Source organism: Juglans regia, chromosome 14 (assembly GCF_001411555.2).
Source record: "Juglans regia cultivar Chandler chromosome 14, Walnut 2.0, whole genome shotgun sequence".
In the NCBI taxonomy this organism is placed as follows: Eukaryota; Viridiplantae; Streptophyta; class Magnoliopsida; order Fagales; family Juglandaceae; genus Juglans; species Juglans regia.
The window spans coordinates 16,795,339-16,822,828 of NC_049914.1; the positions used below are offsets into that span (position 1 = coordinate 16,795,339).

Sequence of the window (27,490 nt, forward strand, 5' to 3'; positions counted from 1 at the left end):
AATACAGAAAGGATATCAACTGATTTAGGCATCAAATGTGCCTCCACTTCGAGCCACCAAAGTTCATTATGTCTGCAGGTAGCGCGGAGGTAGCAAGCATACTGATTTTGACATCAACAAAAATGAACAAGGGACCTATGTCAGAGAAATACTAAAGGGTAGGTAAAGTTGGTAAACAATACTCTGAGCTTAAAAAACATTTTGGAATTTGAATCAACACCATTATTCTTGTAAAAATGTATCACCTTTTTGTTTGGGTTACCCATGATGTAGTCTAAGATTTTTCAAAAGACCTAAAACATCATATACATATAAATACTTTACCAACTTATAAATATCTTGTGAACATCATTTTTATTTTTTATCCAAAAAAAAAAATCATCAACGAATTCAATATATTCTCTGATTTGTATTGCTTTTTTATATGATTTCGATTTTTTAAATTTGTGATTTGGTATATTTTTTATTTTATGATTATTTCAGTGTATTGATTTTATCGTTGGTTTTGTGTTTAGTTTTGTTTGTGTTGGTTGGAAAACGCTGCACAAATCTAACGCCACACCCATCCCCCTATAGGATGGGGCGAGTTGATTCCTTGAGGAGCAGGGGCAAGGGATGAGGAAACGCCCCCCACTTGGGGCGGGGACTCGAATAGGGTGAATGATGCCTATATAGGAGGGGTAGCACCACTAGTTGTTGTCGCACGTTTGAGTTCACGCAAGAGATCCATGTGTTGATGTAAAGTGGACAAGGGATCGACATGGTTAATCTACCACATGGCGCTTGCATCCAATAACATCAACCTAACAAAAAGAGGAAACAAAAACTGGAAAAAGTTGTAATAGCGGACTTGACATGACTTCTTGAGAGAAATCCCTCTGTTTTATAGACTTCGGCTTCTGATCATTTCGAGTCCATTTTATAACTCCAACAAACTCATCAAATATTGTACTGTCTTGAACGGCCGTACTAAGCCCGACTGTTTTTATCAAAACATCCAGTTTTAAAGGATCTCTTCTTCCACTGACCTCCCAGATATTTGGAGTACTATTCTAATACTTATAATTTTGGTCATATAATCCCACAATATAGCCATCTTAAGCTTTGATATAGTAATATACTGAACAATTTTAAGTGATATGTTGATCTTCATTACAGGCACCTGCTCATTTGTGATTTTTTATATGTTTGAGGAATAGCAAACAAATAGCAGACATTGTGATATGCCCATACTATTCATACCATTAAGAAAAAAAACTCTAGTATCAGTTCTATGTTTTGAGAGGGGGAACACAAGTAACAATTTCCCCCATTCACATGGCATGATCACTCAATTTACTGAATACATAATATTTTATAGACACCATGAAATCTGCAACTATTATGAAAAACACCATCTATCTCCACCGTACTAGGCTTTTAGGATTTGAAACATTTTGCTCTAGATGCAAAACTGGTTAAAGCAAGAAGCCAATACCGCAGAGCAGACTGCTCTTAAAACAACAGTTGCCATTACACTGGAGTCAAACCGACCACACCTGCATAGACCTTACCGCAATTAGAAAGGACTAGAAAGTTAATAACAAGTCCAAATTTCGAAAGAAGAACCAAGTTTCATATATGTTGTGCATATGTTAAGGAGGAATAAGTTTTTCGATGTAGAGATGGTATTGAGATAAAATGACAGCGTATTTTAGTGGTGATAGCAAATCACAAAAATAACTCCCCTGTAGGCTGAAAGTGTTCATAGGACTTGAGAATTAACAGCATAATATTCCAGTGTACATCTCACGATATCCATTAGTTCCACCTTAAGTCCCCATTCCTTACCACAACACATGGGTTCAGGCATGAGTCAGATCTGGGTGCATTTATAACCATTTGTGTCTTTCTAATCATAGTATAAAAATTAAATGGCACACTATTGAAGTATTATGTCTTCATCAGCAATAATATCTTAGAATAAACTTTTGGGCCAATGAGCTCAATTAAAAAGCTCCTAGCTAACTTCAATAAATTATATCTTTGTGGGCTTATCCAAAATAGCCCATTAAACCTAATTTAGGTCCGATAAAATTATTCATATTCCATCCCTAATAATATTGGGTCAAGGTGTTACAATCTCCTCTCATAAAAATCCCATTCTTGGAATTTGCCATTACCTCAGGCAAGACATACATATTTATCCATCACATCGTTTCCAAGTCTCTATTTTAAATCCTCGATCATTTAGTCAAACCTAATATTCCAAGACTTTAGTTTTCTCTTCAATTTTGATCTAAGCTTTGATCTAAGATAGCATGGTTGATGGGAGGGTTTATGTTAATCATGGCACTAAGATTTCCGAAAAAAAAAATCCTTAGGATGATGTTCAAAAAGCCTTAGGATTTTGGAGTTAGATTCTGAAAGATTATGGTTTCGATGACGAGTTCTAGGCGTTTGAAGGTGGAATCGAAGATTTTCATTTTTTCAAAGGAGGGTGGTAGTTTCATTCGCATTACAAAGAGAAGCAGAAGGGTAATCAAGTATGTTTACTTAAGTGTGTCGACGGCGACATGGGCAGCAAAGGTGATGGGAGAGTATTTGGCTCACCATCGGCATGATGGTTTTCTCATAAAGATGTGGGAGGGAAATGGTGTTTTTATCATTCAGCATCATGCTAATAATCCAAAGGGTCATTTCTTGCAATTGGATGAGTATGGGAACAATAGAAAGAGGGGCTCCCTGGTTGTTCCCGAAGGTCTGTATGGTAGAGGGTGGAAGAACTTTGTGTCTAACTTACGCTTGGCGATTGGAATAAATGTCTCTGTTTTGGTTGATGAAAACAGAGCAATACAGGTTCACATAGATACTGCTCATGATCAGCATAGAGAGGGGGCTAGTGGATTGTCGTCAGCGGGGAGAGGTATCCCCACTAAGGGTGTCTCTTATGCATTGGCCCTGATGAAACCGGCATATCCTCCAGCAAGCAGTTGCATGGATGGTGGGGAGGGGGGAACGTTCGGAGGAAGGGGAAGATGATTGGTAGAGCAATTCAAAATGGTCTACAAATGGCTTCGAATGTGGACAAGTGTCATCACATGACGACATGCAGGGTGGCAGTTTCTGACGGTGGGAGAAGTTGAAGGGATGTTGTGGGCTGCAAAAGCTTAATTATCGGGCGTGTTGGAGAAAATTAATGTTCTGATGACTAAAATAGACTTGGGCCTAGAGTTGGTTATGAGTTTGGGCAATGGCTGATGGGCCCATGTTGCTTGTGTTCTAAAGGACATGGGCCAAAGGAAGTGGCTAGACAAGGTAACGGGTTGGGCCCAAATAAAAGTTCTTTCCTAAGGCCCGAGTGTGTATGGCAGGTCAAGTCGTCCTCAGGCCCAAACATGGCTCCCTCTCAGGCGCCGCTGTTGCATGATCCAGGGACCTCCGGACCAGCACAAATAAGGTCGCCAGACTCCAGCGATCCTCCGGATGGCTTACCGGTGCACAGATTTGCTCCCTCACGTGATGTTTTGGTGGACTTCAATGCGGCTCTCTCCCAGCCATCGTTGTCGCACAATCTAGGGACCTCCGGGCTAGCACAGAAAATGTCGCCGAACACCGGCGACCTTCCGGTTGGCTTGTCGAAGCACGGATTTGTTCTCCCGTGCGTTTCTAGACATGATTTGGTGGGCTCGAGAGTGGCTCCCTCCCAGGAGCCGCCGTCGCTTGTTCCAGGGACCTTCGAGCAGGCAGAGATGAGGTCACCGGCGACCCCCTGGAGGGCTTGCCAGAGCACGGATCTGTTTTCCCGTGCGATCTTAGCCATGATTTCACTAATGAGACTGTCAAGATTAATGGGGCTTTTCGGTCTTCCTTGCCTGTTGTCGCAAATGGGATGCTCTTGATGATAGGAGGTCCTTGCAGCCTGTTGATAGATGCGGGAGCACTTTCGTGGGTGTCAGGGTCGCATTTTCAGGATGAGTCCGTTGAGGATTGCGCTAGGGTTCCATGCTCTCTTGAGTACGACTTGGAGGCTGTGAACGATGGATCTATGAAGGAGTCTGAGTTGCAGTTGATCTGTAGGGAGCTAGTAGATGGTGTTGATTGTTCTTTTTTTGGAGAGATAGGGGCTGGGGATGCCCCAAGCCCTATATGTTCTGTACTGCCAGGTTCAAGTTGGATAGATTTACTATTAGATTGAGTTTTGCAGAAAGTGGATGAAATACGGGAATGTATAGGGATTTCATGTGAGGGCTACGAAGACCAATTTAAATCCCTTCTCATAGTGATTGAGGCGGACCAGCCTCTTTTGGCTAGATTTTACACCAAAAAAGATAGGGAGTTGAAGAGACTTGCTTGCTCTATTAATTATAATGCTCAGGAAGGTAGTGTAAGTAGGGAGGAGCAAGGCTTGGGCGAATATCTGTGATTAATGAAAGCTAAGATTTTATCTTGGAATGTAAGGGGGCTGAATGATCCTCGTAAGCACCTCCATGTTAAAAACTTGTTAAGTTGGAAGGTTGATGTCATTTGTCTTCAAGAGACCAAATTAAAGTATATTGATAGAAGTATAGTTACTAGTTTATGGGGGTTTCTTCATATGGGTTGGATCTATCTTGCCTCTAGCATCGGGAGGTATCCTTTTGTTGTGAGATATGAGAGTTGTCAATATGGTTGAGGAGTATGTTGGGGATTACTTGGTGCCTTGCTCGTTTCAAAATGTTGATGATGGTTACAAGTGGTATTTTGCCAATGTTTACAGTCCTAATCTAGACAGCAGTAGAAGGTTCCTTTGGGAGGAAATCATTGGTTTATATAGTTGGTGGGATGGGCCATGGTGTATTGGGGGAGATTTTAATATCACATGTTTCCCAAGTGAGAGGTCGGGGAAGTCTAGTATTAACCCCCGGCTATGCCAGATTTTTCTGATCTTATCTTTGATTTGGACTTAGTTAATTTACCTTTGGTGGGGGAAAATTCACATGGTCAAATGGAAGGGTCTAGTCAAGGTTGGACAGATTTATAGTATCTTCGTCTTGGGAGTCCCCATTTCCTGATTTAAGTCAAAAGAGACTCTTGAGACTATGTTTGGACCATTTTTCCATCTTGCTAGATTGTGGAGGTCTTCACGAGGGACCTAGATATTTTAAATTTGAAAACATGTGGTTTAAAGCTGATGGTTTGTGGAGAAGGTGAGATTGTGGTGGTCCTCTTATGATTTTTCTGGCACGCCCAATTTTGTGTTGGCTGGAAAGCTTAAAGCTTTGAAAAAAGATCTGAAACCGTGGAATGATGAAGTGTTTGGGAAGATTGACGATCAAAGGAAGACTCTTTTTGAAGAACTATCACACTTTGATAAGAAGGAGATTGCTGGGATTCTCTGAATCCCAGAAGCATGACCTGTTTTTAGAGCTGCCGCATAGGATCGCCTCGCCACCGAGGATGTACTTGGGTCTTTATGCACCGCCAAGTTCTCCCTCTCTGCACTGCCTTGTCCTTCTAAGCCGTCACTCCCTCTCTTGCCAAAGGAAAAATCACGCAACACCTTCCCCATCCTTTTCCAGCCACTAACCCCCCGCTTCAGGAATGAAAATAAAATTCCTCCTCCCACCACCACCGTACTCCTCCACCATCATATAATGTCCTCGAGCATTCGAGCAGTGATGCGCCGTGAAGTTACGTCTACCTTCCCGGCCAATGAAGAAAAAATCTTGTTTTGCATCCTTAGTGCACGCTTCCATGGCCTTGGCCAGCCACTGTACTATTGTTGAGCCCAGAACCAACTTAGATATCACCCTTCGACTCCTTTCAGAAATGACCAACATGCTCCCCTCCTTCACCATTGTAAAGGATTTAGATTCTACGACCAACTCCATAGAAGAACCCTTGTGACTCACTCCCCTTCTTCAACAACCATTCGTCATCTCAGAGAAACTAGATCAGAAATCCGTTGGGCTTGTCTTGGACTCCAGGTCGTGCTCACTATAAGCACTGCAGAGTCATGCTCACAGGAGACACCGGAGTACTCGCCGAAGCCTTCTGAGTCGACGGTGCCACCAACGGAGCCTTTAGGAGGATCGCCGAAGTACTCTGAGAGACAATACAGCGAGATCTAGGTCATCGGAGATTGGACCGACACCGGACCAACCCTCAGCGAAGTCTCCAAGGTCCATCGGCTTTATCTGTGACGACGGTGCAATGTCTCTCGCCGGCAATGATGGGTGGCGGCAGATCTAGTTTCTAAGGGTTTCACGCTTCGTGGTGGTTTCTCTCTCCTCAGGACCGATGCCGGACAGCCTCAGCGTAGTCGCCGGGGCCCTTCAGCTTTGTCTGTGACGTCGGTGAGAGGTCACTCGCCGGCAAGGGTGGCGGCGGTTTCCTTAGGGTTTTACATGTGGAGAGAAAAAAAGAGGCTTCAATCCAGTTATGGTTATCCAGTTTCTGAAGGGTACGAAGGTCTGGATTGGGAGAAGTTTGCTGCAAAATTACGCAGAGCTGCGGACATGTTTTTTGCTGATAGGTCAAGGAAGGAAAACCAGAAGAAGAATGAGAACATCAACTTGGAGGTGAATCATAAAGACCCAAGTACATCCCACGGTGGCGAGGCGATCATATGCAGCAGCTCTGAAGACAAGTCATGCTTCGGGGGTTCAGAGTAAGCCCGATGCACAATTCTTAGGTCTGCAAATCACACCTCAGAACCAGCTTGTCACAATGCACAATTCTTTCAATGTTATGGAAACCCAACTTGTCAAGTTGAAGGTAGCAATAGCTTTCTTCTCTACGAAAATAGACCTGCTTTCAGCTGGAGACAACAGGGTTGTAAGAAACAAGACTAAGATAGGCCTGAATCCTTTAAACTTTGATAAAGGAAAACGAAAAATTGGATTTGGCCCTATCCCTATAACCAGATCCAGAAAAGTATGGTGGGTCAAAAGGAAATCTGGGTTATTTGAAGTGGGTTCTACGTCGAGTATCGGAGTAGAGACATCAGTAATGGAATGCGAATGCGAATGCCATTCGCCTTAGGTAACATAGGATAGACCGATAGTCGGTATTACACCCTTGGTCCCCGAAGAAACTTATGGCTCCCTCGTCAGAGTGGTGTACTGCCGATGAAGGAGATGTAGGATCTACTGAAGTTGCACATAAAGGGTCACCAGAGGTGAAGGGACTTGTTGTCATCCAAAGGGGACCTTGATATCATTAGAGAGAACCAATGGAGTTGCTGAGGAGGTACGGGATTTGAATATGGGTTTGGCATTGGTGTCTTGTGTAGAGGAATGTCTAGAGTCGGGAGTGCAGTTGGATACTGGGTCTGGGGATAACGTTGCTCCTCTGGTCTCTCTTCCTCCAATAGCGGATTGGATTCTGCTTAAAGTTAATGAGATTCAGTAATTCGTGGGAATTTCACATGGAGGATGAGAAGACCAATTTAAATAATTAATCACTGCGATTGAGGCGAGCCACGCGCTTGAAACCAAATCAAGTTTCAAGAAAAGAAGAGAGTTACAACGTCTTTGGCAATCAACTACGACGCTAAGGTTGGTAGCTCAACTAGAGGGAAGTCTAAAGGGAGGGCATTGTGAAGACGGGAAAACAAGGGGTTGGGGTTGGGTTTTCGGGTAGAGTTTTAGTTCTACGGGAAACAAGGGGTTGGGGTTAGGGTCGGGATTGGTGTATTTTGGGTTGTTTTTCACGGGCTTTTTGGGTCATTAGGGGCTTTCTAATATGGGCAAAGTGTTTTCTTGTATACATTCAATGTACTTGGTTACTCCTATTGATATATATATAATATTTTTTATTTTATAAAAAAAAATAGTTAGCGTTTTAGAAAAAAAAAATTACATGTTTTGTTTAAAAAAACTTATTTTCTCTTTCTATATTAAATTTTATTTCAAAAATTCATTTTTTTTTTTTTTTTTTATCAAGGGTATCTATTTCAAATTTGTTATGGAGGGGGTACATTGCATATTTTTTGGGTAGCGTGAGAGGGTGATTGCCAAAATTGAAAGTTTGAGGGCAATTGCAAACTGAATGGTAGTTTGAAGGGAGGTTTTGTATCTATCCCTTATGATAGCAGATGGGTCAGTTTGGTTCGGTGTCACTAAACCAAGAACCAAACTGACCCATTCAGATTTCAAAAGAACTTAGAGACCCCCAATCCAACCCTGTCAGAATCCAACAAATTTGGTAGGGATTGGTCACTTTGGGTGAAGCCTATCCGTTTCGGGCCAGTTTTGTACGGTGCCAATGCATAACAATGTAGATGGATAATATTTCAGAAGAATTTCAATGCCATCAGCATGCTCATAACTTGCAATGTTAAGTGTAGAGGAAAAAGATAGAACAGATATCTTATTTCAAAAGTGGATATGCCAAAAAACAAAAAATGAGTGTGAGAACAAAAGAAAATTCATATTTTTCACATACCACATGCCAATCTTCCACCTGCATTGCCAGTGGTCAGACTAAGTTCATGTCCACCTGCAGAGGTATAACCAAATGAGACTAAGGAGAGGTAAAAAAGAAATGCATATTAGTCAATAGTAAGGAGTCAATGGAAGTCCTGAACAACTTACTATAACTATTTAAGAGGGCATGCTCCTGCCATTCAGAAACCAAACACTTCACTATAACTATTGATTATTTCTAACCAAATTATATACGAAAATGGTTGTGACATTTTGCTAATGGGGTCGCTTAGAGAGGAGAATGGTGGCCATGAGACATGGGGAGTCCAGGGGTCAATGGTCTACAAATTTGGTTAGAAGACCTTATGGTCATTGGGAAAGCATAAAGACAGGATAGGAGACCTTTTCCGGATTTGTTAAATTTGTTATGGGAAATGGTAAAAAGGGCATTTATTTTGGTGGCATTTGAAGGTGGTATGATTCATTCATGGAATAGGAATTATAATCAATAGATGCTTTTATTGATCTGCTATGTTGAATCTCCCAGCATGAACAAGGAAGGATTGGTTTGAATTGTAATCTTAAGCACAAAGGCCAATATGAAGTGCATTTTTCCTATGAATTTTAAGAAGTCTAATCAGGCATCATTTTTTTGGAACATTATGGCAAGCATAGTCCCTAAGAAAGTAACTCTTTTATTTGAACATATGCTTTGGGAAATATTTTCTAACAGTGAATAACATATTCTTGAAAAATACTCTATATATACAGTGGACTTCTTGGAGGGAGAAGAACAATAGGGCCATTCATGGTGGTGAGATTTCATGCTACAGCTAGAGTATTTTTCAGATCCTTGTAAAGATTAATGTTCACTACTGTATCCATTTCTGTATTCTTTTCTAGACAACAAAATCAGTAGAACTTTTCACTCAATTCTTTTAGTGAACCTTTTGTAAACATATATCATTAAAGTCAGCACTTTCTTCGCTCTCCCAATCACCCTTCCCCAAACTATTCACTCCATTGCAAATTCAGTCTCCACTTAAAATGAATATATAAGACTTCCAAACTTGCTAGGCTTGCACAGGTGCACATTGCAAGTACCAGTTAACGAATAAAGAGTTAAGAGTTACCCTTTCCAAGGTCATCCTCAAGCTCATGAACCACGAGGGCTCTACCAATAACCGCATTAGGACCACCTAATGGTATCTGCATATTTTAGCCAGATTGTATGGTTAAACACCACTAGAAAGAACCACAATCAGAAACAAAACCACAAAACGATTCAAAATTCAAACCAATATGGCCACAATGAAAGTACATAAAAGACAACCACAAAGGCTAACTAAATTAATGTGAGGAAATAAGCAGCACCTGGCTATCCACAATTGTTGCCTCTGCCACCCCTGCATTACCCAAATTTATGAAACTATACATTCAAGTCGAGAAATAAAAAGATCAAAGAATATTCAAGAATGCATTACCATCGGCATTGGCAACTATGTTTCCCAGGTCACCCGCATGACGGATTTCATCCTCAGGAGCACCATGTGTCAGATTGTTAGGGTTGAAATGTGCTCCTATTGTTTCAAATTTGAGAAAGAAAGATTACTATAAAGCACTATACAAGAAGTAGATGTAAAACTCTTCCAATTCAACGTTCTAATGACCCAGATTCTAATAGTTTGAACTTGAAACACAATCAGATCCTACCTGTTGAGATGCATCCATTTGTTGTGTCACCATACTCATGCTACACAAGAAAAGAAAATTAAAACACAATTCAGAAGCTTTTCAGGGTGCAAACACACAGATAACGCATTGGTGCTAAAAGAGAAAAAGAATAAAAAAATTACTTACTAGGTGAAACCCATGAGGCCCCGGAGTAAGCCCAGTAATACGTACATTGACAGTTGTGGGACCTATATGCATATCATAACAATTAGCACATAACGGTTATGGTTCTGGTTGATGATCACTACAACCTAGGAACATAAGAAACACAAAAAATTTAGTCTAGAGATTTTTCAAGAGAATATCAAAATTCTCCGGAACAGACCCTAGCTAAGAACACTCTCACTGTTTGAGTCATTCAGTCAAAGTAATCCCGTTTTTCAACATACAAAAACTATAAAAATCATCTGAGCCTATTAATACAAGGTCCCAAAAAAACGTATTTGTCTTTGGAAGGCTCAAAATCCTGGAGTTAAGCTGCCACATCCTTGAAATAGCACATTGTTCTTCGTCCAATTTTCGATTTCCTTGAACATCTAATTTGCAACTATATACATCTAACCTTGACGCTCAAGAATCTTGTTTCTACTTCATTTGCATGCATATATCTTAAGCCAGCATCCAGATTAAAGAATTGTACAAAAGAAAGTTGACAATAAAAGAGGGAAAAGAAGAGAAGAGAGACCATCGTCTTCCTGGGTCAACGTAACAACGCCTTCGACATTTGAGTTGCCCTTGAGGACGGCTACGGCTTTCTTGGTGGCGGCAACGACAGTGAGTGGTTTGGCGGAAAGCGAGAGGGTCGGAGATTGGCGAGAGAGCTTGAGAGAGGCGCCGTGGAGGAAGGAGAACGAGCAGAGGAGAGGAGGAGGTGGGTTGTGAGGGTTTGGGCAGAAGTGAGGAGAAGAGAGAATGAGTGGGTGGGCAGCCATGGATGCCAATGCAGCTTGCGTTAGTGTGCTTGTGTGATGGGGATTTGAGTCATTTGAGTAGAGATAAAGATGATGACGGGAGAGATGATTGATGAAGCTTCTGGCGAGTGTGGTGGCTTCATCTGCCTTTATCACTGTGGGGATTTATCCCGGGCCTTGGAGTTGGAGCTTGTTTCTTTGTTTGGTACAAGGTAACGCTAATGCTTATTTGGTCACGGAGACGGATGAAAAGATTTTTACCTTTTATTTTCGTCTCGTTTACTTTTCAACTGGAGACAGAATGCTTTCTTTGTTTTGTCGGGAATATTTGAACAATAAGAATGATTATGTCTAATGAATTTCATCACAAATATTCAGACAATCAAAATACTTTTATCATGAGTATTTTATTAAAAATATTCTGATAATCAAAATGATCACATTAAAAATTAGTTTGGGTAGGGGATTATTATGAGATCATTATTTTTTATTATTTTATTTTTATTATTTATTATTTTATTATTACTTTTCACATATTATTTACTATTATTCAATATTCTATCATTACTTTTTCATTATTATTTACAGAATATCTAAAATAATCTCACTACCCAAACGTAACCAGAGTATTTTATTAGAAGTAATTTGACAATCAGAATACTTACATCAAGAATACCTTGTGATTACATCAAGAGTATCTTGTTTAAGTGTTTAACGGAAATAAACTAAAAATCATAATGATTACGCTATGAATATCTTTACATGACTAATTTAGAAAATATTTAATTATGCATTCGTGTGATTCATGATATACATTCATGTTACATGACAAATAAGACAAATAAACATGTAATAGATATTAGGGCATTTATGACATGTAACAGATAACCTTGTAACATATAGCATGACTTTCATGTAACAAATAAACTTGTAACGGATGGCATGGCGTTCATGGCATTTAACAATTAAACTTGTAACGGATGGCATGACATTCATGGCATATAACAAATAAACTTGTAATAGATAACAAGGCATTCATTAGCCTGCAACTCAACCAGCCCAACTCGAGTTTGGGACCGACATGACCCAATCATAGAGGCGTGCCAAACTGACCCAACCCATACCATTCGAGTCAGGTTCGAATCGTTTTTCCCCCTCCACCTGCCGCTACATTCCACAATTCCACATTTAGATTATTGCTATTACTTTGATCTTTTCAATATAATATAGGTTAAATATGTTTATCAAAAAATATGTGCAAAAACTATCTATTACTTCCACTTCTAAATTATAAAATATAGAAAAACTTGCATAAATGGTTAATTGTTTCTCATACTTTTTCCCCTCACTCCATGCGAAAGGCAAGGCCGCCATTGATGTACTTTCTTGGCCTTTCGATTTGGCCTCCTCGCACTTGAACAAGGGAGTCTTGCTGCTTGAGGTTGATGGTGCCATTTGAAGAGATATATGAAACTCGTGCTTTAGATTTATCAAAATAAAAGTTGAAAAGTACAACCTACTATCCTAAAGTTGATATAGAAAATGACCCCTTTTTGGATTCTATTAAAACTCAACTTGTGAAGGGAGAAAATCCATTGGATTTGGCTAATGGCAGGGCCCAGGTTAAAACCTAGATACAAGGTCTAGGTTGGATTAGGCTGGAGGCAAGGCCTAGGTTAGAGCCCAGGTACAAAATATGGACTGGGTCAAACAGTAGCACTTGGGTCAAAACTCGGGTATAAGACCCAGGTCGGATCATGCTTATATCAATAAACAAGACAGGAAATGTAGGCGAGGCTTAAGAGAGAAGGAATATAGCATTAAATGCCAGAAGAGAAAACGTGCGGCAGTTCACACCCAGCATTAATAAGATGGAAAGGGCCCAAGACAGAAAATACGCCGCATTCAATGCGACCCAAGGCTTGAACAACACTTGGTAACACTGAGAACTTCATAGCTCGGTGAACTGATGGCACAAAGATAGCTCGGCGAGTAGACAATATGAATATATGATCTCCTGCTATGCAACACTCCACTAACATGGAAACCAGGTCGGCAAGTATAAATAAAAACTACCTACAGCACATAGGTAAGTAATCGAACACTCTTATCTTGAATATACTTCATCTCCATCTTCAACACCATACTGACTTAAGCATCGGAGAATTAACGGACCCCGAAGTCCCCCCTTGTTACTGTGCAGGTGATCGCACGAGTTCTATCCGAGTGGAATTGCCCAGGCCCGCGAAACACATCAATAGTGGCGCCGTATGTGGGATCTCTGTTGTCCCATAACTAGCGTGTCCTTCGTATGCCGGCAACAACTCACTCTCAGTGTGAAACAACATGGTCCGAAGCGATGGAAACAAGACTCAATGAACAAACTGAAACAATATGAAAATTCATGGGGGATTTGGAGGCCATTCGACAAGAAAATGCTGCCTTACGAAGGGGTGATGCAAAACCAGAAGCAGATCGTCAGCGTCATCACTCTAAGGCATGTTCTCATCCCAATACGACCGATGTAGATGAAGAACGGCGTAGGGTCAACATACAGATCCAAATAGAAGTAGCTAAACAAATGGGCCAGCCCTCCACGATAGATCAACTTCGCATCAACGCTAAACTACCATACAGTGCTGAGATTATGGCAGTACCTATACCTCCAAAATTCAAAGTCCCTTAGATGGAAGCATATGACGGGTCAAAAGACACGTTGGAACACATGGAGACTTTCAATGCCCATATGACCCTCCATGGATTCCCCAAAAAAGTAGCATGCAGAGCTTTCCCCTTACTTTGAAGGGAGCAGCACGAGCATGGTTTGGTTCCTTACGGCCTGGAACCTTGGACAGCTTCAACAAGCTGGCATGTCTCTTCTTAACACAGTTCATGGTCAGTCGAACAAGGAGGAGACCAGCGGCTTATCTTCTGATTGTTAAACAAAGGGATAACGAGAGCCTCAAGTCATACCTCTCTTGGTTTAATAAAGAACGAATGAAAACAGATGACCAAGACGAAAAAATCACCTTGGCTGCACTATTAAGGGGCGTTTGGCCTCGTAACCCCTTCATGATGAAAATCGCTCAGAAAACCCTGACCACTCTAAGGGAGTTTATGGACCGCGCAAACGGTTTCATAAACATGAAAGATATGCTCCAAGCACTAACTGCCCCTAGGAAGAGTGACTTGGAGAGGCCAAACAAAAAGACAGTAGACCGGAGTAAAGGATCGAACCGAAGGGACTACAAAAAGAGGACTTACGAAACTAAGGGCAAAGGAGAACAAGTCTGATAGGGAAAACCCGGTCCTCGTATACATTCTAACCTAACTGTGGAAGCTGAGGAAGACCTAAATTTACGAGAAGAGTAAAGACGAGGTTCGTCACGTCCTAGATGTTGTTCCTTTCATAGGAGTGGCGGACATAATACGAAAGATTGCTATACGAGGAAGAAAAATGTGGAAGACATAGGGGTTCGATCTAACCACTATGAAAACGAGAGGAATGAACCACAACACGACTACCGTCCCTACTCTTGGAAAGATCGAAACCGAAGCTCCGTTGGAAGAAACTAGAGTCCTACTCGCAGGAGTCATAGCCCATTTCGCAGGGATCAAACTCTACTCGGAGAAGTGATACCCGAAGAAGTCAAAGTCTCATCAGGAGAAATAGAAGCCCTAACAGAAGAAGAACCACGAATCCACGCTGAGAGAGTCTGCATCAAAGAAACTTGGGTAGAGAAGAACCTCTGATAGGTGAAATCAGCACCATAGCTGGAGGATACGATGGAGGGGGAACGACCTCCTCGACACGGAAGGCCCATGCAAGGAAGGCCAGATATGAAAAGGTGTTCTTTGCCTATAAACCATCCCTTAACAACAGGGATCAGACCAGGGAATATCTTATAACTTTTAGTGAAAAAGATGGAGAAGGTTTGTCATGCCCCCATGACGACACTCTGGTAGTAACAACACAAATTGCTAACTATCGGACCAAAAGAGTATTATTGACAATGGCAGCTCTGCTGAAGTCCTCTTCTAGGAGGCATTCACTAAAATGGGAATCGTTCCCGATCGATTGTGACCTGCACCTACTCCCCTCAAAGGCTTCACAGGGGACACAATCCAGCCAATCGAATCAATCACTTTGTCCGTATTAGATGGAATGACCCCCAAAACGACATCTCTTATGGTAATTTTCCTGGTGGTGAAAGCCCCATCTTCATACAATGCAATTCTTGGATGTCTATCCTTGAATCAGATGAAGGTTGTAACCTCCACGTATCATCTAAAGGTAAAGTTCCCGACCCCATTGGGAGTAGATGAAATACGTGGTGAACAATAGATGAGAAATGAAGTCTAAAGCAATTGCTATATAGACCCTCGAGGAAGACCACGTGAGAATAGTCTTACCCCCACCTCCGGCACTGACATAGCTAGATAGAGAAGTGAAAGGCAAAGAGGCACTGAGGCAAGCAGAGCCCAACGAGCCATTAGTTTTGGTACCAGTCGATCCCGATAAACCGAAACGAACTATGGGAATGGGATCTAAGATGTCCATTGAACTGAGCTAGTCCATGAGGCAACTATTCATTGAACATCAAGATGTGTTCGTCTGGGGTCACAAAGAAATACATGGCATCAATGCATCAGTAATAGAGCACCGTCAAACAAAAGCGTCGCAACTTCAGTGTAGAGAAGTATGCGGCCATCACCGAGGAAGTAGATCGTCTTTTGGCTGCGAAGTTCATTCGAGAAGTTCATTATCTCGAATGGCTTTCCAATGTCATATTGGTAAAAAAAAGCAAGTGAAAAGTGGAGAATGTGTATAGACTTCATTGATCTGAGCAAAACATGTCCTAAAGACAGCTTCCCCCTCCCAAGGATAGACTTAATAATGGACTCAACGACCGGGCACACCCTACTTAGCTTTATGGATGCATACTCTGGTTACAATCAGATCAGGATGAGCTCCGATGATTAGGAGAAAATTGCATTTATCACAGATCGAGGCCTTTAATGCTACAGTGCAATGCCATTCAGACTAAAAAATGCGGGAGCAATGTATCAACGTTTGGTCAACCGAATGTTCAAAAAGCAGATTGGGCGGAACATCGAAGTTTATGGAGATGACCTTTTGGTTAAAAGTAAGAAATCATAACAGCATCTTGATGATCTTCGGGAAGCTTTCGCGGCACTTAGAAAATATAAAATGAAGCTTAACCCACAAAAATGTGTTTTTGCAATTGAGTCGGGGAAATTTTTAGGATTCATGGTTATCCCGAAAAAGTCAAGGCAATTGTGGATATGACTCCACCTCGAACAATCAACAATGTTCAAAGATTTGCAGGGAGGATAGCTGCCCTGAGCCGATTCATTGTAAAATTAACCAACTAGTGCTTCCCTTTCTTCAAAGTCCTGCGAAAAGCGCAAGAATGGGATGAAGAGTGCAGAAAGGCATTGAACGAGTTAAAGGAATACTTGGCCCATCCACCGTTGCTTAGTCAAACAAAGCCAGGGGAAGATTTGACTGCCTACCTCGCAGTATCACCCAATGCAGTGTCCACCATTTTGACTCGAAAAGAAGAAGGAATTCAACGGCCTATTTATTATATAACCAGAGCCTTTCGAGGTGCAGAGACCAGATATCCCCGAACGAAAATGTTAGCATTCGTGTTAGTAATCGCCGCCAGACGATTAAGGCCTTATTTTCAAGCTCACCCAATAAAAGTGCAAACTGATGTCTTGCTGAGAAAAATATTACAAAAACCTAGTACATCCTAACTGGGCGGTTGAATTAAGTGAGTTCGAGATTGAGTACCTTCCACATAACACAGTTAAGGGCCAGTACTAGAAGATTTTGTAGTTGAATTCTCGAACTTTCAAGAGGAGATAATCATTATGCCTCAGGGCAAGCCTTGGCAAGTTTATGTCGATGGCTCATCCTGCCGGAACGAAGGAGGAGTGGGGGTGCATATAATAACAGACTCAGGAGAAAAGCTTGACTACGCACTCAAGCTCGGGTTCAAGGTCACAATAATGAGGCTGAGTATGAAGCACTTTTTTCAGGTCTGACAATTGCTAGATCATTAAGGGCCACCGAAGTTGAAATAAAAGCTGATTCCCAGATAGTAGTGGGACAAGTAACCAGATAGTTCCTTACTAAAGGAGAAAATTTGAGGAGATATCTCCAACGAGTAGGAGAAAAGCATGACCTCTTCCAAAATTCTTTCGTCTTGCAGATCTCAAGAGGAGAGAACCAGGAAGCAGATTGTCTAGCAAATGCTGCCTCAGGACAAGAAGAAATGCCCATCCCAGATCATACCATAATTCGAACTATTGACGTAGCAGCTGTCGAAATTTGAATGTCCACAATTTAGGTGTTACAACCCCCGGAATGGGCCATCGATATTCTAAAATTCCTTCAGAAGGAAGTCCTTCTAAACGACCAAGAGGAAGCACGGAGGAATTGAGCAGCTCGCTTCACATTAATGGAAGGAATCTTGTATAAAAGAGGCTTTGTCGAGCCCCTTTTAAGATGTATCTCTTCCGAGCAGGCCCGGTATGTACTAGCATAGATACATGAAGGAGTTTGTGGAAATTATTCTAGCGGGAGGCCACTAGTAGCATAAGCTACATGGACAGGGTATTATTGGCCTAACTCTCTTAAAGATGCAGAAGATTTTTAAATGCCAAGAGTATGCTCCTATTCCTCATAACCCACCCGAAAAACTCACCTCTATTACTTCCCCATGGCCTTTTGCGCAATGGGGATTGGACCTTATTGGCCCCTTCATTGCAGGCAAAGGAGGGGTAAAATTTATCATAGTAGTAGTTGATTACTTCACAAAATGGGTGAAAGCAGAAGTTTTAACAATGATCACAACGTGGGAGATTACACATTTTCTCCGGAAATCTGTAATCTGCCACTTCAGAATTCCCCAAAGCTTCATATCAGACAATGGATGACAGTTTGATTACTCCCACTATCAAAAATGGTGCTCGGAACTCAAAATCAAGATGAAGTATTCCTCTCCAAGACATCCTCAGGCCAATGGGCAAGTAGAAGCAACCAACAAAACACTACTTAACATCTTGAAGAAAAAGCTGGGAAGCCAAAAGGGGGAGTGGGCAACACATTATGGGCGTACTGAACATAAGTAAGAACCCCCACAGGGGAAACTCATTTCGCCCTCATCTATGGAATTGAAGCCATAATACCAGCTAAAGTGGCAGTACACACGTACCGTGTGCAACATTTCAACCCAGATAGCAACAATGAAGGATTGAGAGAAAACCTAGATTTCTTATAAGAAAGGCGGGAGGAAGCAGTAAGCCGAGCATCATCAAACAAACAGACAGTTGAACAGTATTTTAACAAACGAGTTTGATCTCGCACCTTCAAAGTGGGGGACATGATTTTAAAATAAATAGGAGTTACAACTCAAGAAGAAGGCAAGCTAGGCCCTAGATGGGAAGGGTCATATTTGGTACCAGCAACCGGGAGACCTGGTTCTTATCGACTTAGGAACCAAGAAGGACACGAATTGCCCCACCCATGGAACGCCGAGCACCTAAGGAAGTACTTTTTATGAAAAAACCCAAAGCCAGATTCAAGCAGTGTAAGATTCAGATTTGTCAATTAAGTTTTTTATGGACTAATTTCGAATGTTGCGTTATCATGTCCCCTACAAATAGTTCAAATCAAACAAGCCCGGTCTTTAGATCGGCCACAAAGTATTAGCATAGGACCAAAGCCATGAGCTTTACCTTGATAATAGCTATTCAGAATGGAGGTCCCAATGACTTGTCGAGCTTCGTGTAAGGTTGCTGCCTGCGATGCATTGGCAAGGGAGCAGGGTCCTTGGGCTCTGCCAACCTATAAGAGCCAGTCTGGATACAAGTAAGTCCCGAGATTGGACTTGCCAACCTTCGCGAGGTAAAAACTCGGTCTCTAGATCGACCACGAAGTATTAGCACAAGACCAGAGCCATGAGCTCTGCCCTGATAATAGCTCTTCGGAACGCAGGTCCCAATGACTTGTCGAGCTTCGTGCAAAGTTGTTGTGTGCGATGCATTGGCGAGGGAGCAGGGCCCTTGGCCTCTGCCAACCTACAAGAGCTAGTCAGGATACAAGCCAGTCACGAGATTGGACTTGCCGACCTTCGCGGGGTACAAGCTCGGTCTCTAGATTGGCCACGAAGTATTAGCACAGGACTAGAGCCATGAGCTCTACCCTGACAATAGCTATTCGGAACGCAAGTCTCAATGACTTGTCAACCTTCGTGCAAGGTTGCTGTCTGCGTTGCATTGCAGAGGGAGCAGGGGGCCCTTGGGCTCTGCCAACCTACAAAAGCTAGTTAGGATACAAGCTAGTCACGAGATTGGACTTGCCGACCTTCGTGGGGTACAAGCCCGATCTCTAGATCGGCCACGAAGTATAAGCACAGGACCAGAGCCGTGAGCTATGCCCTGACAATGGCTATTCGGAACGCAAGTATCAATGACTTGTCGAGCTTCGTGCAAGGTTGCTGTCTGCGATGCATTGGCGAGGGAGCAGGCCCTTGGGCTCTACCAACCTACAAGAGCCAGTCTGAATACGAGCCAGTCTGAATACAAACCAATCCCTAGATTGGACTTGCCAACCTTCGCGGGGTACGAGCTTGGTCTCTACATCGGTCACGAAGTATTAGCATAGGACCAAAGCCATGAGCTCTGCCCTGATAACAACTATTTGGAACGCATGTCCCAATGACTTGCCGAGCTTCTTGCAAGGTTATTACCTACGATGCATTGGCGAAGGAGCAGGGCCCTTAGGCTCTGCCAACCTACAAGAGTCAATCGGAATACAAGCCAGTCTCGAGATTGGACTTGCTGACCTTCGCGGAGTACAAGTCCGGTCTCTAGATCGGCCACGAAGTATTAGCACAGGACTAGAGCCATAAGCTCTGCCCTGATAACATCTATTTTCAACGAAGGTTCCAATGACTTGTCGAGTTTCATGCAAGGTTACTGCCAGACTCACTCAAAAATGAGCAGCGCAAAGACTGTCCCAAGTCCATGAAGATGTCGTGTAATAATTAGGAATAAATTCCTAGATCGTCTCCTCAAAGACAGTTATTTAAAATCAAACTTGTTTAAAATGGTGAAAATATTTACAAAGAAAAAACAAAAATGGTGGTATAGGCAATTAATGGAATAGTGCAACGGGAATGAAAATGGCACTGGTCATGAATTAGATTTATATTTTTAGATTTTTTTGAGTGTCGAAATGAAATGTAACAGACTAATAAATTAACAACCAAGGAATGAACTAAGCTAAAAAATCTCAATTAATTAGAAAATTAATTAATAAAACTGAAATTAATTAAGTCCTAATTAACCTAATATGCAATGGAACTAAAAGATTAACAAAATTAAACTAAGAACTAAGCTATATTAGAAAATAATTAATGCAATATGAGCTAAAAATTGAAAAGCGCCAAAATCAAGATTCTAGGGTTCATCCTTGTATTCAAATCACAAATTCTCAAAATCAATCCATAGCAATTGTAATCACTGTTAAACGAATGCTTAAAAGAGCAAGAAAAATAACTACAACAAACTTAAACATATTGAAAATAAAATATCCAAAATCAAACGATTCTAAATTAAAAATCTCAAAAAGACACTATAAAATTCATACTAAAATTAAATAGAGATTAGGGAAAGAAAAGAGCAAACCAAATGATGGAGATGAAGATGGAAATCAGTGGAGGAGGCTGGAGAAACTACAGTCTGGACCCCTCGAGGTTCTTCAAGCCGCCGCGTTCTTTTTAATGCTGCGTCTGAATGAAAAAAAAAACCCAGAATCCTTATTACGTTGTGTCCATATCCCACGTAAATTGCTTTTTCAAAATCCGTAGCTAGCGTTCGTCTGTTGCATGCATGCGTCCATTACCCTTTTTTTTTTTTGTTTTTTGCCCAGCTCCATTAACTTTTGGTGTTTTTTTACTTTTCTCATGCTTTTTCTTTTCTTTTCCTTTTCCGCCCAGCCTTTTCTCTCACTGTGAGTTTCACTTTTATTTTTTTCAGCTTGCTTTTTTGGCTTATCTCAAAAAGTAGAAAATAGAAAATAAATTAAAAGGAAGAATAAAAATATATCAAAGATGTATTGTGCATGTGAGAAACATTGCCTAATTAAATCACAAGTTAGAAAATTAAACATAAACCATGCTATAAATCAATTTAAATCACAACTCTAATATATGCATCTTAACCCTTTTTTTTTTTTTTGTCTAAAATCAATAATAATGTAATGAAATAATTCAAATATATGGGTTCTGAATGTATAAAATATACAATAACTCAACTCAATCACACCCCCAACTAGCGTTTTACTAATCTTTGAGCAAAATAGTGAAAATTAATTGAGATGAATATTGTATAAAGATCGAAATCCAAAGAGAAACAAGCAAACATAATTCTGAATTCTCACAAAAGTGACATGTTACTACTCAACCTCCAGGGGCTATACCCACCAAGATTATCTCAACAATCTTTCACATAAAATTGAGGCAAATGTCTTAGAACTCAAATGTGCGTGTGGAGCTAAATTGGCTGTGTGTTCCTAATTACTAGCCATGATTTGTCATAGGATTTTTCAACCTTAAGATTAATCATTGCTGATTCTAACTACCTCAAAGCCCAAGGGACTACCAGTTTTATGCCAACTCTGTTTTTAAAGGTTGAACACTCAACCCCAAAAGTCTTGGGTATCTGTTTCTAGCCCTTAATTTAGGAAAGCTCCATAAATCACTTTCATCTCTTTTTTCTTTCTTTTTTTTTTCTTTTTTTATGTTTTGGAAAAAGGCTCAGTAGTCCTACGGTTTACTTCTCCTGTGTTAAACCAATGAACAGTAAATTGAGGAACACTATAAATGTAAGCATATGTAAAATGTCCTTCAAAACTTGTCATTCGTTCTACAAAAGTCTCACCAAGTCTCATATCAATGAGTATATCATTCCGGTGTTTCAAGCTACACATCAAAAAAATATAATGTATAAAAAATCATGATCTATGCTTAAGCTTGAAAATAAATCTATTCCGCTCAACTACTCCACCAAAATACTCAGATTTCACAAAATATTAGAAATAGAGTGTGTGTCAATCATATGTGTATCAATGCACATCACATTAATGAAATTTAAAAAAAAAATCTATGCACACACGCTACCCCCCAACTAGTGAAAGACTTGGTCCTCAATGAATCGAACAAAGAAAACAAAGTGCACAGGAATAAGTAAGCAACACATAAAACTAAACATGTGATATAAAATCAAAGTAAAACAATGAATAAATATAAAAGAAAAAATGCAATTAAACAAAGCCGTAAAGGGAAAAAAAAAATTCAAAATCAAAATCAAAATCAATATACTTCCCTGGGGTCTTGCATAAGCAAGATATCTTCGTTTGGATCAAAGGTAGTCAAAAAAGGTTTTAGACGCTGTCCATTGACAGTGAAGCTATTGCCATTATTCGGATTGACAATGTCTACCGCCCCGTGAAGACGAACCTTCTTTATAATGTACGACCCACTCCATCGGGATTTCAATTTACCAGGAAAAATATGTAAGCGAGAGTTGTAAAGAAGAACTTCATGGCCAAGTGTGAAATGCTTGGGATGAATTTTCTGATCATGTAGAATTTTCATGCGTTCCTTCGCCAGCTGAGCATTGTCATAGGCATCTCGACGAGCTTCATCCAATTCATTGATCTACAATTTTCTCAACCATGAAGCTTCATTAAGTGACATGTTAACACCTTTTATTGTCCAAAAAGCTCAATGCTGAATATCAACAAGTAAATGAAAAACTTTACCAAAAACTAATCGATAAGGGGACATCCCTAGATTAGTTTTAAAAGCTGTCTTATAAGCCCACAAAGCATCAAGAAGCTTAACTGATCAGTCTTTCCTATTAGGATTGATAGTTTTCTCCAAAATGATTTTGATCTCTATGTTTGCCAATTCTGCTTACCCATTTGTTTGAGGATGGTAAGGGGTAGAAACTCGGTGTGTGATACCATATTTATTCATGAGTGTATAAAATAGTTTGTTGCAAAAATGAGAACCCCCATCACTAATGATAACTTTGGGCAAGTCAAAATGAACAAACAGAGATTGCAAAAATTTTAGGACAACACGATGGTCTTTTATTTTGCAAGCGATGACCTCCACTCATTTTGAAACATAATCCACAGCCAATGAGTTTCCAAAGGAAACAGGAAAAAGGTCCCATGAAGTCTATTCCCCAATAGTCAAAAATTTCTAAAGTAAAAATAGGGGAAAGAGGCATCATGTTTCTTTTGCTAATGGATCCCAATTTTTGATAAGGCTCACAAGCCTTACAAAAATTATAAGCATATTTAAACATGAAAAGCCAGTTAAAACTACTTTGTAAAATTTTAGCGATTGTTTTTTTTGCTGAAAAATGACCACTACATACACCCATATGACAAAATCTCAACACAGAAGAAAACTCATCATCAAGAATGCATCTTCGAATCAATTGATCCGAACAATATTTGAAAATGTATAGATCATCAAAGTAAAAGTGTCATACCTCATAGAGAAATCGATGCTTATCTTGGGTGGACCATTCAGAAGGCATTCGCTCAGTCACCAAATAGTTGACTATGTCAGCATATCAGGGAGCTCTATGAATCACAAAGAGCTGCTCATCCGGGAAACTATCATCAAGAGGAAGATTGACATTTTGAAGAGGAGGAGGATGGCAATCTAGAGAGGTGGTCAACTACCACGTTTTCAACTTCTTTTCTTGTCCTTAATGTTGATGTTGAACTCTTGAAGTAATAAAATCCAGCGGATTAAGGTGGTTTGGCATCTTTCTTACTTATCAAATACTTCAAAACAAAGTGGTCAGTGAAAATGGTAACAGGAGAACCAAGAATGTAAGCCCAAAATTTATCAAGTGCAAAAACCACTACAAGCAATTCTTTTTCAGTAGTGGTATAATTTTTCTATGCACCATTCAAAGTTCTACTGGCATAATAAATCACAAATGTCTATTATCCACACGCTGCCCCAAAACAGCACCCAACGCATAATCACTTGCATTAGTCATAATTTCAAAGGGAATGTCCCACTGCGAGGGTTGCATAATGGGGGAGGTGGTAAGCAATTCTTTAAGGGTATCAAAAGCTTTTTGGCACTCATCAGTCCAAACAAATTTAATATCATTTTGTAAAAGAGTGTACAAAGATTTTGCAATAGAATTGAACTCTTGAATAAACCGCTTATAAAAGCCAGCATGGCCAAGAAAAGAACGAATATCCTTAGCCGTCCTAGAGATAGGAAGTTTAGATATTAATTTAATTTTTGCCTTGATGACCTTTATATCTTCAGAAGAAATAATATGTCCCAAGACAATGCCCTGAATAACCATAAATTAGCATTTCTCCAAATTAAGTAAAATATTTATTTTCCTCACATCTCTGGAGAATAGTGCCAAATTATGCAAACAACTATCAAAAGATTTTTTAAAAACAGAGAAGTCATCCATGAATATTTCATAAATATCCTCAATTATGTCAGAAAAATACTCATCATGCATCTCTAAAAGGTGACTGGAGCATTACATAAACCAAAATGCATTCTGGTAAAAGCAAAGGTGCCAAAGAACAGGTGAAAGTGGTTTTCTCCTGGTCCTTAGGCGCTACAACAATTTGATAATAACCAAAATATCCATCTAAGAAGCAATAAAATGCATTACCAGCCACTCTTTCTAAAATTTGATCCAAGAATGGTAAAAGAAAATGATCATTCATACTAGCTGAATTAAGTTTTCTATAATCAATGCACATTCTCCAGCCACTAACCATTCTAGTTGGAATCAACTCATTTTTATCATTTTGAAAAACAGTTAAACCAGATTGTTTTGTTACCACTTGAGTTGAGATTACCCACTTATTGTTTGAGATGGGATAAATGATACCTACTGCGAGCAGCTTGAACACTTCCTCTTTGACAACTTCCTTCATGGTAGGATTAAGCCTACGTTGAGCATCACGAACTGGTCTAGCATTGTCTTCAAGATGGATTTTGTGGGTACAAATAGCAGCATCAATATCTTTGATGTTGGTTATTGTCCAATCAATTGCGCCTCGATGCTTTCTTAAGACTTCAATCAACTGGGCTTCATCCTTCTGATTTAACTTTGAGGAAATCACCACAGGAAAAGTGCATTCTTCAAGACCAAGAAAAACATATTTTAAATCTTGAGCAAGTGGTTTCAATTCCAACAGGGGAATCTTCCTCTGAAGATTTAAGTATGTTTGGTGGTGGTAGAGTTTCAAACTAGAGTTTCCATCTAGTGCCTGCAAATTGTACTTCAAGTGGTAAAGAAGAATCTGCAAAACAGTCCAAAACTTCAAGGATATTTTCATCAACATGGTTAGTTTTTTCATCAAGTAAAAATTCAAGTATCTGAAAAATGGAATCATCATCAGAGAAAGGAAAAGTCGAGCAAATAAATTAAGTTGGTGTCAAACTCTTTACAGCATTCAAATCACTTGTGTCATCAATATGTGCTGACATCTTGCAAGCATTGAAAACGTTCAACTCAAGTGCCATGTTCCAAAAAGTAAGCTTCAGAACTCCACTTTTGCGATTAATCAAAGCATTTGACGTAGCTAGAAATGACATTCCAAGGATGACAAGAGCTTGGTAAATAATGAAGGCTGGCTGTTGCATATCAAGAATTACAAAATCCACTAGGTAGTAAAATTTGTCCACCTGGACCAGCACATCCTCAATAATACCCCTTGGCAGCTTAACTGATTTGTTAGCCCACTGTAGCATAATGGAGATCTTTTTCAGCTCACTCAATCTCAACTGCTCATATACTGAGAAAGGTAGCAAGTTCACACTACTCCTCAAATCAAGTAAAGCTCTCACAATGAGTGACTCACCGATTATAATGGAAATGTTGGGAGAGTCGGGATCTCTGAACTTCTGAGGAGTCTCGCTCAATATCAACGCACTGACTTGCTTCGTTAGGAAAGTTTTCTTCTTTACATTCAGCTTCCTCTTCATTGTGCACAAGTCCTTCATAAATTTTGCATATGAAGGAACTTGTTGTATGGCATCCAAGACTAGAATATTAATCTTTACTTGCTTGAAGATCTCCTGAATGTCAATGTGATATTTGTACTTTTGGCTAGCTGCCAATCTCTGAGGATAGGGAACCACAGGTTAGTACCCCCTACTAGTTTCAGCATCTGCACTCACAGGCTTTTTTAGCTCTGGTCTCATTACCTCTGGTTCTTTTTCAGCTTCATCAGTCTCCATTACATCTTCAGGTGTAAGAGCAACTACCTGTCTGTTAATGGTCATTCTAGTTGGGGAACTTCCTTTCTATTTCTCAAACTATGAACGACATTCGCTGTCTCAATAACATCCCTCAGACATTATGTACCTATTGTGGTTGTTACCAGTATACTTGAGGATTAGGCTAGGGTTGTGCTAGAAATTTTCCTCTTTCTAGAGTGCTCAATGTCGTGCTCATCTTATTAATGGTGCCCCGCAAGTCATTTATAGTCTGAGTGTTCTGATTGTTTGTGGTGGCCTGAATCTGCATGAATTGTTTATATGTATTGGCCATTTGTGCCATACTGTCATCTAGAGACTTCTTCGCAGATGATTGAGACTAAGAACTTTGTGCAGGTACATGAGGTTGAAATCCTGGAGGTGCAACAAAAGGATAGCTCTGAGAACTCTGATATGGTTGATACTAGTGCTGAGGAGCAGCCTGATGAAATGGCTGCTGAGAAGGTGGAGGAGACTGGCCAGGCTAATCATTCCTCCATGAGAAATTTAGGTGATTCCTCCACCCCAGATTATATGTATTGAAGAAAGATTGATTTTGTGCTATCTTTATCCAGTTCACTGATTGCATCTGCTTAGACCTATTCTCCTGAAATACTGGCATAATTGGGCAGTCCTGGGTCTTGTGGTTTGAATCAGCACATAAAAAGCATGCCCCTACTGCTTTCATTGCCTTCACTTTTTCCATCTCCATGACCTCTAATCTTCTAGTCAATCCAGCTATTCGGGTTTGAACGTCTGTGTCCTCCTTAAGCACATATCTGCCCTCACCAGCAATAGCCCTCAGTGATTGTTCTGTCAATGAAACTTAATCAGTCCGAGTGTTCCATTGTTGTGCGCTCTCAGCAAGATAGTCAAAAAATAACAATGCTTGATCAAGTTTCTTGCTAAAGAATTTTCCATTGCACATAGACTAAACAAACTGCTTGCATTCTGGAGTGAGACCAATGTAAAAATAATTCACCAGCCTCTAAGATTCAAAACTGTGATGTGGACATATGTTCACCAAATCCTTAAACCTTTCCCAACTGGCTTGGAAAGTCTCGTCAGATTTCTGATTGAATTGGCT

At 40.4% G+C, this 27,490-nt stretch overlaps 2 protein-coding genes across 2 annotated transcripts; one reads left to right on the forward strand and one right to left on the reverse strand.

Moving 5' to 3' along the window:
- Positions 1–1,118: 1,118 nt before the first annotated feature.
- On the reverse strand, positions 1,119–11,293 carry LOC108989693 (superoxide dismutase [Cu-Zn], chloroplastic). The gene is made up of 8 exons (XM_018963390.2): positions 10,810–11,293; positions 10,251–10,312; positions 10,104–10,143; positions 9,875–9,970; positions 9,765–9,796; positions 9,524–9,599; positions 8,410–8,463; positions 1,119–1,538 (listed from the first exon to the last, which is right to left on the reverse strand). The coding sequence occupies exons 1-8, from the start codon at positions 11,054–11,056 to the stop codon at positions 1,513–1,515; spliced, it is 633 nt and encodes a 210-aa protein (XP_018818935.1). The 5' UTR covers positions 11,057–11,293; the 3' UTR covers positions 1,119–1,512.
- A 2,520-nt stretch (positions 11,294–13,813) lies between these two features.
- LOC108989680 lies at positions 13,814–14,329 on the forward strand. The gene has a single exon (XM_018963376.1). It carries the CDS (start codon positions 13,814–13,816, stop codon positions 14,327–14,329), a length of 516 nt encoding a protein of 171 aa, XP_018818921.1.
- Positions 14,330–27,490: the final 13,161 nt, after the last annotated feature.

What these genes read in the sequence shown, in the direction of transcription:
- LOC108989693 (XM_018963390.2), bottom strand. Translation starts at nt 11,056, where the DNA reads ATGGCTGCCCACCCACTCATTCTCTCTTCTCCTCACTTCTGCCCAAAC. An exon ending in GGCCTCATGGGTTTCACCTA is followed by an intron (nt 10,144 to 10,250) that starts GTAAGTAATTTT and finishes TTTCTTGTGTAG; the next exon opens with CATGAGTATGGTGACACAAC. An exon ending in CAACAATTGTGGATAGCCAG is followed by an intron (nt 9,600 to 9,764) that starts GTGCTGCTTATT and finishes TAAAATATGCAG; the next exon opens with ATACCATTAGGTGGTCCTAA.
- LOC108989680 (XM_018963376.1), top strand. Translation starts at nt 13,814, where the DNA reads ATGCAGAGCTTTCCCCTTACTTTGAAGGGAGCAGCACGAGCATGGTTT.